Source organism: Sinocyclocheilus anshuiensis, unplaced genomic scaffold, assembly GCF_001515605.1.
Source record: "Sinocyclocheilus anshuiensis isolate Anshui unplaced genomic scaffold, SAMN03320099.WGS_v1.1 scaffold1148, whole genome shotgun sequence".
Lineage (NCBI taxonomy): Eukaryota > Metazoa > Chordata > Actinopteri > Cypriniformes > Cyprinidae > Sinocyclocheilus > Sinocyclocheilus anshuiensis.
Window position 1 is genome coordinate 261244 of NW_015548259.1, and position 10103 is coordinate 271346.

General features: G+C 35.3%; 2 protein-coding genes across 7 annotated transcripts in view; both read left to right on the forward strand.

Moving 5' to 3' along the window:
* LOC107655510 (guanine nucleotide exchange factor DBS-like) overlaps positions 1–4311 on the forward strand; it is a 19065-nt gene extending 14754 nt beyond the window's left edge. The window contains exons 21-31 of the mRNA XM_016442998.1: positions 1–9; positions 492–617; positions 732–953; positions 1418–1510; positions 1635–1713; positions 1844–1901; positions 1967–2088; positions 2175–2240; positions 2497–2571; positions 3164–3273; positions 3358–4311. The exon at positions 1–9 is cut by the window's left edge and continues 120 nt beyond it. Coding sequence (XP_016298484.1) covers positions 1–9; positions 492–617; positions 732–953; positions 1418–1510; positions 1635–1713; positions 1844–1901; positions 1967–2088; positions 2175–2240; positions 2497–2571; positions 3164–3273; positions 3358–3435 — 1038 coding nt within the window. The 3' untranslated portion in view covers positions 3436–4311. The remainder of the gene's footprint in view (positions 10–491; positions 618–731; positions 954–1417; positions 1511–1634; positions 1714–1843; positions 1902–1966; positions 2089–2174; positions 2241–2496; positions 2572–3163; positions 3274–3357) is intronic.
* A 304-nt stretch (positions 4312–4615) lies between these two features.
* Positions 4616–10103, forward strand: part of LOC107655511 (polycystic kidney disease protein 1-like 3) — a 10229-nt gene continuing 4741 nt past the window's right edge. For 4 of the 6 annotated variants that reach the window (XM_016442999.1, XM_016443002.1, XM_016443000.1 and 1 more), the window contains exons 1-14: positions 4618–4940; positions 5029–5133; positions 6715–6848; positions 6925–6965; positions 7123–7166; positions 7334–7356; positions 7471–7532; positions 7755–7840; positions 8022–8050; positions 8143–8174; positions 8340–8416; positions 9170–9192; positions 9287–9342; positions 9460–9545. In XM_016442999.1, the coding sequence (XP_016298485.1) occupies positions 4815–4940; positions 5029–5133; positions 6715–6848; positions 6925–6965; positions 7123–7166; positions 7334–7356; positions 7471–7532; positions 7755–7840; positions 8022–8050; positions 8143–8174; positions 8340–8416; positions 9170–9192; positions 9287–9342; positions 9460–9545 (924 nt within the window). In that variant the 5' untranslated portion in view covers positions 4618–4814. Of the gene's footprint in view, positions 4941–5028; positions 5134–6714; positions 6849–6924; positions 6966–7122; positions 7167–7333; positions 7357–7470; positions 7533–7754; positions 7841–8021; positions 8051–8142; positions 8175–8339; positions 8417–9169; positions 9193–9286; positions 9343–9459; positions 9546–10103 lie in introns of all 6 variants that reach the window. The other 2 variants (XM_016443004.1, XM_016443001.1) reach the window with 2 other exon arrangements.

The window sequence follows — 10103 nt, forward strand, 5'->3', positions numbered from 1 at the left end:
CTGCTGAAGGTACTGCATTATGTGTGTGTATGGAGATGTCATACCTGAAGTGTTTGTTTTAGGCATTTGAATATGGGATAAATGCATAAATTGAAATGCATCTTAAATTCAGCATGAATTGAACATTTCCTCTATTTTCTAAATGCATGTTGTTGATCTTATTGTGAATGATTTGTCCATGTATAAATTTCATTTTTAAAAATTAGTTTTAAATCTTCTGATGAAAACAGAGACATTTATTCTTCTTAAACCTCCCCCTCTTTTATTCAATCGACTGCAAACTCTCATTCATATCGTTCTTCATCCAGTCAAAAATCAATGGATAGAACCAAGTCCCTGACTTAATTTTTTTCTATTTCAATAATGTTTCACTCAGATGTACGTCACAACATAGAAGAAAAGATCTGTCATTACCTCCATTTCATTGTGACTTTAAAGGTGTCATATAATGGATAACAAGATTTTTCAATGCATGTGTTTGTGTGTTTTAGGAGATGATTAAGTACAGTAAAGGCTGTGAGGGCTCAGTGGAGCTGCAGGCAGCTCTTTCCTCCATACTGGGTATCCTGAAGGCTGTAAATGACTCAATGCACCTCATCGCCATCACAGGATATGAGGTAAAACACATATGCACACACTACTCTCATCTTACCCATTACTGTTCATTCATGTTTTCTGTCACTCCTCTTTATTCCACGTCAATCCAAGCAATGATCATTGATTCCATCCAGGGTAACCTTGGATTCCTGGGTCGCCTGCTGATGCAAGGGTCATTCAGTGTGTGGGCGGAGCATAAGCGAGGTCACGTGAAGGTCATGGAGCTTGCCAGGTTTAAGCCCATGCAGAGACACCTCTTCCTGCACGAGAAAGCTCTGCTCTTCTGCAAGAGGCGAGAGGAGAGCGGAGAGGGATACGAGAAAGCACCCTCATATAGCTTCAAGCAGGAGCTCAGCGTAAGTGTGTCTTCAACATACAGTGTAATAATAGCTACAAATTTCACAAAATGATGTTGAGCTCATATTGATAAATCACCTCTTTTCTGTTATGTTCTGTTAAGCATGGCATTCTTCCCATGCTGAGGAAAATTTTGTCAAATTTGCACTAGTTAGCATCTTCAAAAGGTTGGCAAATGTGACATTTCATATTTTTTTATGGGTCATTAGCATTTTATTGCACATTTTAAAAATTTAAATATTTGATTAATCAAGAAGCACATTTTATAACATGCACAAACTTAAATGTTTAAATTAAAATAATGTGGAATCTATAATTCAAATTTGTGCGTGTCTAATTTGCGTATTTAAATGAGTATGGTCACAAAAAATATATTTTTTTGAGTATGTTCATTCTGCAAAATTTTATTTTGAAAGGAAACAATAGCCTGTTTACCTGATAATCTCTGTTCTGTCTTTGTTAGATGGCTGCTATTGGAATAACAGAGCATGCTAAAGGGGACAGCAAGAAGTTTGAGATCTGGTCCAGATCAAGGGATGAGGTCTACACAGTACAGGTGAGCACAACAGTGTGTGTCTTGAGTTCAGATTTCTATGAAGAAGACTGTTACATGTGTTAAGTCTGCACTGACCAGATATCTCGGGTTTATATGCAGCTTTGTGATATATATTGTCCTGTAGGCCGTGTCTGAGGAGGTTAAGACCATCTGGGTAACAAAAATCCAGAAACTTCTAACAGGACAGCTGGAGGCCTGTAAAGGTATGGACCTGGTTTTACGTTGGTTTGTAAATAAGTAGTTGAGGAGTGTTTACAATATGTGATTAATTCGGATAACTTGCAAAATGCCAAATTAACAAAGGTGCATCAAATGTATGTTTGTGTTATGTAGAGGCAAGTCAACAAAGGGCACCTGAGCAGTTCTCCTCAGATACCAGCTCAACTAACAGGTACAATTACACGCCATCACATTTACACATACATGCTAATTTCATAACATGAAACTCATCTTCAGACTGGTGAGAAATGAACGAAGTAATCTCAGAAGTGGAGGAGTGGAGAATCTGAAAACAGAAGAGGAAAGAGGCAAAGAACTTGAGAACATTCTAGAGCCCAGAACGACAGGCAGAGCAAAAGGTGAGTGAAAAACTCGTGTCATTACAGAATTTTCATTTTGCTTGAACTTCCCCTTTAACTTCTTTCTGTTTCTTTGGTGATTGCAGGGTCTTCGTTCAGTTTTGAGACAAAACCAAAACGACAGGATATTCGGAGTGACCCTACACCTCTAGGTGACCTATTTCAGCAAACTGAAAATCAAATATAAGAGAGTTCGATTGCTGTCTCCTTTTCAAGAGATTAAATAAAAATAGAAAATGGGCGATGGTAAAAATAACGGATTCATTGGCACCAAGCTCTCTAAAGGCTAAAGGCATGAGCTGATACTTAAAGGAATAGCTCACATCATGTGTACTTCATGTGCCATACTGAGAAATAACTAAGAATGCAGATGCAGAGGTGCAGTCTGATTGGTTATTTTCCTCCCAGAAACAGAGCCACACCCTAACATGGGCGGAGTCAGGTGGTTCAGTACATCAAGCCTGTTTCAGAACCATAGGAGAGGTACACATACTGAGTACACACGTATGTGCACACTTACGCATAATCCACTGAGGTGTTATAGGGTAGCATGTGTTTGTAGGTTACATGTTTGTCTCATTTGATGCTTTCTGAGAGGTGCTGACCACATCTTTGTCTTTACAAGATTGTTTCGGGTTAAGCTCTATCGACAGCATCTGTTGCACAAAAAATAAGTTTGACTATTCCCTCAGTTTGTAAAAACAAAGAAAAATGTCTATATAATGGAGGACATTACAGAGGGTTTCAAAGCAGAAATGCGCATCAGAGAAGCGCTTTCGTTAATTCTTCTATACAAAAATGTGGTATTTGTGGACAAATTGTCCTTTTATTCATGCTGTTGATAGACATAAACTTGAATTGAACCCAGAACGTTCCACTGACACATCCACGCATGCTCTTTCTGTGTGCTCTGGGAAATGGTCACTAGTCTGTCTTCTGTCTATCACGGTGAGGTTTCAGTGGTCATCTCTGCCCTCATTTAGGTGTTCACTTACAATACAATCCCTGTTTGCCATCCTTTTAACTTTAATCAGTTTTTTCTCTCACTTCTTTTATTTTCTTCTGACCGTCTCAGGTTGGACTAAAGGATCTCTCTCGCTGGATGCCTCTGTGGAGCATGATGGATACTTTAGTGCAGAGGAGCAGGTGACCTCTGACCCAGAAGAGGAGAAGGAAGATAAAATGGTGAGTGACCCAGCCTGTTTTTCAATGTCAGACTCAAAAGGAAAAGGGTTTCATGTTTTAAGCATTTCTTTATCTTTATTTCAGTGTGCAGATGAGCTGCAATCTGTGAGGATAGACGAAGAAATCCAGTGTTCTGAAGAGACTGAGGATCCTGAGAAATGAGAGTTGAGTGTGAATGTGTGCGTAATGCCATCAGTGTACAGCATATACAGTAGGTTTCATGCATAACTCTTGAAAAGAGGGAAATGAGACATATATAAACCATTAACTTTGAAGTTTTGCATACTCTTAAAAATAAAGTTTCCTGGTAGAACCAAAGAGGTTTAGAATACATGAAGAAAGCTGTCCATTAGCATTCACTTTCATCTCAATGGCAAAATGCATTTTTTTTTGTCGGAACATGCAGCTAATTTTAAATGGCTGTTAAGAAAAATGCTTTTAGAACCAAACATTTACCAGCAGGGGTCATACTAACCATCCAAAAACAAAACGTTAGTGCCAAAAAGGGTTTTACAGGACCTTTTTATCCTTTAAATCTAGAAGAAACTATCTTATACCAACTGACAACCCTATAATGTAATTTCAAGAGCTTTTTGACTCTCCAAAGAACTGTATAGAGTGGGAAATGACTGTTGTTTAGAGAGTTCTTTGCAAGAAGCTTTATTTTTAAGAGTGTGGTCTTAGAATGCACCAAAATAATGCATTTCACAGAGACACTGACACCTGAACCAACTCTTTACACACTGTCTCGTAGTATGCTGTGATACATGTTTCATATCCCTTAAAGCTAAGTAGTTATTTCTGTCACAGTATTATGTCCATACTGGGATATGGCATGTCTATTGTCAAGTCCTGTGATCTCCAATGTGAAAGCATGTGACATTGTGTACTGTACAATGCAGGAAACTAGGACCGATGTGTAAAACAAGCATATCATATATGCAGATGTTGTTTCTCAAAGTGACTGTGATCACCCTGTGCCATTTGTATGTAACATATGTTTACAAATCAATATTGTTTTATATATGTGCATTTAAAAATAAAGCCATAGTTGACTGATGACTTTTGCCTATTTTAATATATAAAACTTAACAGGTCAAATATACAGAATGACAACTATTTGAATATCAGATAAGGCTTTAGGTACGAGTTAATGTAATGTTGTTAAAGTTACGATTGAATTACGACTGGCCAAAATAATTGCTTTTACGTGGTACCTGTTACTTTTCTCAGCGCCGGTCAGGATGGACCAATCACAGTCGTTTGTGATTACAGGATAAGGATTTGGCTTTTATATAAATTGATTTAGTTTGAAGTTTGGTTGAGTTTAAAGATCTATTTGATTGAATGTACTGCCTTAGATAATCGAGATCTCTGTCTGGAGTTCGAGTAGTTAACAAGAGTGTTTTTATGCATGCAAGATGAAGATCAACATGACCCGCCTTCTACGCAATGAAAAGAAAACGAAACTTAATGGCACTGAAAGAAACATTGCATTGAACACGTGAATCGCCTTTGAGTGTCATCAAGCAGAGTTCAACATGGGTCCGGAACAATTTCAATCTCTGAATAAAATTATTTGTGTACTTTGCGAGAAATCAGACGAAACTGAAATCACCGGGCCTCTTTCATCCAAAGAGAGCACCTCCGCACATGAGAACTGTTTGGTAAGCGTGTTTTCATATTGCACCCATTACGGAAATGTAGTATCATTAGTCTTGTATAATATAAACTTGTACTGCACTTTATCCTCAGTTGTTTGCATCAGGGATCTACAGCAAGAATTCACCCACCTACGACGACCTGTTTGGATTTGCTGTGGAAGATGTAAAAGAAGAGCAGCGGAGAGGAAAAAGACTAGTGAATATCATTGCTAAAGCATATGCACAACACACATTAACTGCCTCTAAAACGTTAGAATTAATTTTAACTGGTTATTTTTTTCTCAGAACTTTGTGTAATACTTTACATAACACATATACAATACTTTAATGATGAACTACAATAGATGTTAACAAAGTGTTATGTAGCCTAAATGTAAAATAATTTAAATATTAGGGGTATTTAATGTGTAATATTCTGAAAGTATAAATTCTGTACAGGACATGTACAGTTGCAATCATAATTATTCAACCTCCTTGACCTGCAAGACTTTTTGCTGCCAAGAACAACATTTTATGAAAACAATTCAACAAAGGCATCAGTAAACTATTATAGAAGTAAACTATTATAGAAAGTTTATTAATACACATTTGAGTGATTCTGAGAACATAAAGTTGATGGAAATTGAAAAAAAAAAATCTAATGGCTCTAAACATTCATGTACAAAATTATTCAATCCCCAAAAGCCACATTTTGTGCAGAATCTTTTATTCTTTATTACCTCCAATAAGAATGGCCCATTCTTCGCTTGAAAAAGCTTCCAGATCACTGATAATCTTTGGTTTTTACATTGCCACTGCTTTTGTCAAATTCCACCAAATATTTTCAATGAGATTTAAATCTGAAGACTGAACAGTCCACTCAAGAACATTCTATGACCGATCCCTGAACCAAGCTTAAGCAGATGTGGATGTATAATTTGGGATGATTGTCCTGCAGGAAAGTCCATTGATGCTCTTTCTGCTCCTAAGCTTTACCTTATTTGCACCAGACGTACCGCTGATGCATGGGTCCAAAACGTTCTAGTTTGGTCACATCACTCCATAAAACATTATTTTCTAGAACTCCACAGGTCTATCCAAATGAATTTTAGCATATTAAAGTGGACCTTTTATGTTCTTCTTGGTCAAGTGTGGTATTCGGCAAGATGTCTCAACGTGAAGTTCATGTTTGTCTAGTGTTTTTCTTTTACTCTGCATTTAAATGTTTCCTTTCATCAGGTCATCTTCCAAGTCTTTGGTAGTAAATTGAGGGTTTTTCTCATTGTAGCCATAGACTTTCTAACGTAATAAAATAATTTCTTCTCAATCACTTTTGTGAGAGCTCTTTTGACTTGGCCATCTTTGCTACTCAACTTCAGCACATGCATGGGCTAAATGTATGTTTGTGTAACAACTCAAGCTAATTCAGCTTTGTTAGAAAGTTTCCAAAGCTTAATTGTGTTTTAACACAATTTTGTACCATACCATATGGTACAAAAACAGCAGTGTTGCATTGGCTTTGCATAATTATGACATAGCTATACTACAAAAAATCCTTTAACTCAAAAACATTGCATTATATATTGTCATTATCACTTTTAATTTGTATTACTTTTGTAAATTATTACAGTCTCCAGGGGGTTGAATAGTTTTGATTGCAATGGTAATTTGTATTGAGTACAGCATTATACTTTAACATGAATACTTCTGTGCATTAAATGTAAACTGTGACCAAACGGTCATCATATTCTAGTGTTGTTTCTCTGTGGATGCCTAATTGCTGTGTGTTTATTTATAGCTTTGCCACCACTGTAAAAAAAACGGTGCTACAGCGGGATGTGATTTAAAGCGTTGTAAGCGCTCGTACCATTTTCCCTGCGCCATAGAGGCCCGTGCCACAATCGATGAAGACATTAATAAAGGCCGTTTTAAGTAAGATGAAAGAATCTATCAATTTATGTTTTCGATGTAGTAAAATTAACCTACCGTAATTAATGTTTCCTTTTAGACTGTTCTGTGAATTACATGATCCAAAATCCAAAAAACCAAGTAAGTGTTTCTATTTTAAATTCAGAAATTCTATGGTAAAACTGTTTTTTTGTTTGTTTGTTTTTTGCATCAGTGATATCAAATTAAATTTGTAAGCAGCTTGTAAGAAAATGTGAAATGTCAATGTGAGAATTATATTCAAATTTTTGCTTACAAGGATCGGCAGACGGTCGAAGGCCTGACCTGAAAAGGCCTGACAGGGTCAGCATACACACACACACAAACTTACATACATTGACTTTTACCTAACCACATTACTGTTCATCTTAAAACATCGCACAATTCTGAAATAAAGACATGTAGATATCACATTCATTTTGATTACAATGAGAAATTTCCTGTCTTTCCTTTTCTTCATTGAATAATAGAGAGATTCTAATTCATCTACAGGGTAAGTGTGCCGTGTTTGTGGAGTTTCATCAGAACTGGATTAATCACAGAACACTGTCACGTTAATAATTACAGTGTGATTATTTCAGATGATCTTGTGTTTGCTCTTTTTCAGGTCGTCAGAAGTGAGTGTGTCCAAAAAGAAGAAGAGGAATTCACCTATTCTCATAGATTCTGGTAATTGTTCATACAATGTATTATAGCTTTATATTACACAGTACTGCAGTAATACTCAATAACCAAGTTAAGTTACAAAAAGTAGAGTGTTTATTCAGAGATCTTTACATCTGTTTATTTGTCAACATGAGAATAATAGCTAGTTTTTGGCATATTGATGACAGATATTGTAATGTAAATGTAAAACATTAATAACATTGGACTATTATAATTTTATCATAGATGATGACATTGAAGACACTTTGGCCCCCATTTATGCTCCAGTAGAGTCACATATAGAGGACAGTACATCTCCAAATCGGTACAATGTGAGTTTTCAAGATGTTTTCATGGTGTCTTGATGCATCATATGAATATGTCTCATTACACATCATCTTGTAAACATTAAATTTAGATAGCAAATTCACAATTCTTGTTTATAGCAAAGACATGGCTCTTTTAAAGTTTGTAGTAATATTGTTGTAATTTTTCTATTTTTAATTTCAAAAGCAGTCAGATCCTGATCCTGAAAGTAAAAGGTATGCTGAACTTTATTAATCTACACAAAGTATCCAGCATGAAACATGTACTAGGAAGACATTTGATTAAGACTATAGTCATTTATTTACAGGCCCTGTGCAAGGCCCAGTCCATCAACTGCAGGTACAAATGAACACTGTGTAAAAGTAAAGGGTCATTTTTATTTCTTACTGTAAAGAAAGATAGTCACATGATTTTCAGGAGGTAATTTTGATTAAGCTGATAGTAGCTTACTGTGTCCATCTGTATAGATGTGTGTCTAGTATGAGATGCATTTGTGTTTGTTAGGTTCATTAAAAGGGGGCTTAACGTCTGATCAGAAGGCTTGTGGATCAGCAGGCAGTTCAGGAGAATTGCATAGCAGGGTCAGAACACACACACACACACACACTGTTCAGCTTTCCTTTCATAAATACACTTGGTGTTTTCTGAAGTACAATCATTATCATCATCGTCAAGAAAATACACAAAAATTGCTCTGTACTATTATCAATAAATAACACTTCATAACATAAATTGAACTTAGTTTAATATCTAATTAATGAAACTTAATTAAAAAAAAAAAATAATAATAATTAGTGCTGTCAAACGATTAATCGCGATTAATCGCATCCAAAATAAAAGTTTTTGTTTACATAATATAATACAAACACACGCATGTATATATTTAAGAAAAATATGTTATGTTTATATATTAAATATAATTATATATAATATAAAATATAATAATATAAATGCATATACATGCAAATATTTCCAAAATATATACTGTATGTGTGTATAATAAATAAACACAGTACACATAAATATATTATGTAAACAAAAACTTTTATTTTGGATGCGATTAATCGTGATTAATCGTTTGACAGCACTAATAATAATGAATGTGTCATTTTTATTGGGCCTCATCTCAGAGATGAGCGGCTACAGAATTGTATTCACAGATGGTAATTTACTTCCATTATGCTAAGAAACAGGTCATACTCTATCAACAAGCAGATATGATCTTGTGAGAATGCGTTTAGAAGACAAATAGACAAACTGACCTGAAAAATAATACTGGTTAAAAGTACAGCTTATTCTAATTTTGTCTTTTTTTTTTAAATCTTATTTAACAGAGTGCATATGATTCACTGGTACGGTGAGTAGTCTGTAGAAAACGTTTAATTACAGAATATTGTCTAGTTAGTAATCACAGCGTGATTGTAATGATCCTGTGTTTTGGTTTCTTTTAGATGGGCAGAAGTGGAAACACCCAGAAGGAAAAAAATTAAACGCATTCTAGACTCAGGTGTTTATTATATATTTCGTTTAATTTCTCTGTTTTTGTCCAAATGAGAAGATGAATTTTAGATAAAACAAGTCATTAAAATCAAAACAATTTGAATAATATGTCTCTCTGTTTTAGATGATGAAAGTCCCACCAGCACTGACCGTGTAGTAGCTCCAGCAATGTCAAATACAGAGGAGTCTATGCTTCCCAAACAGCCCAGTGTGAGTCTCATATCATAAAATTGGACTGTTTTGATATGTTTCCATATGTACCAAAGTTTCATAATAAACTTCACTGAAACTGCTCAGTCCATATTGGAAGAGACAGTTCACCCAAAAATTAAAATTCACCCTTGTGTTGTTCCAGTCTTGTGTGACTGTATTGACTTTCTAAGCAAGACTTAACCCCATTGACTTTTAATATAGACAAAATATCTGAGACATTTTTTTAATTGTTTTGTGTAGTTCCACAAAAGAAAGTCAGTCATACAGGTTTAGAAAGACATGAGGGTGAGTGAATGCAAAAAATAGAATTTTGGGGTGAACTAACCCTTAAAGATCTATTTTTTCTATTCTATCTACTTGTTTTTCTTTGTGTGTGTGTGTGTGTGTGTGTGTGTGTGTGTTGTGTGAATATGTATATGTGTGTGTATATATATACACCTTGCTACGTGTACTGTGTTAGGCTAACCGAGACTTATCATTTTGCACTTATATATTGTTGCTCTTTTGTTAGTTTTGACTGCTTTTATTGTCCTCATTTGTAAGTCGCTTTGGATA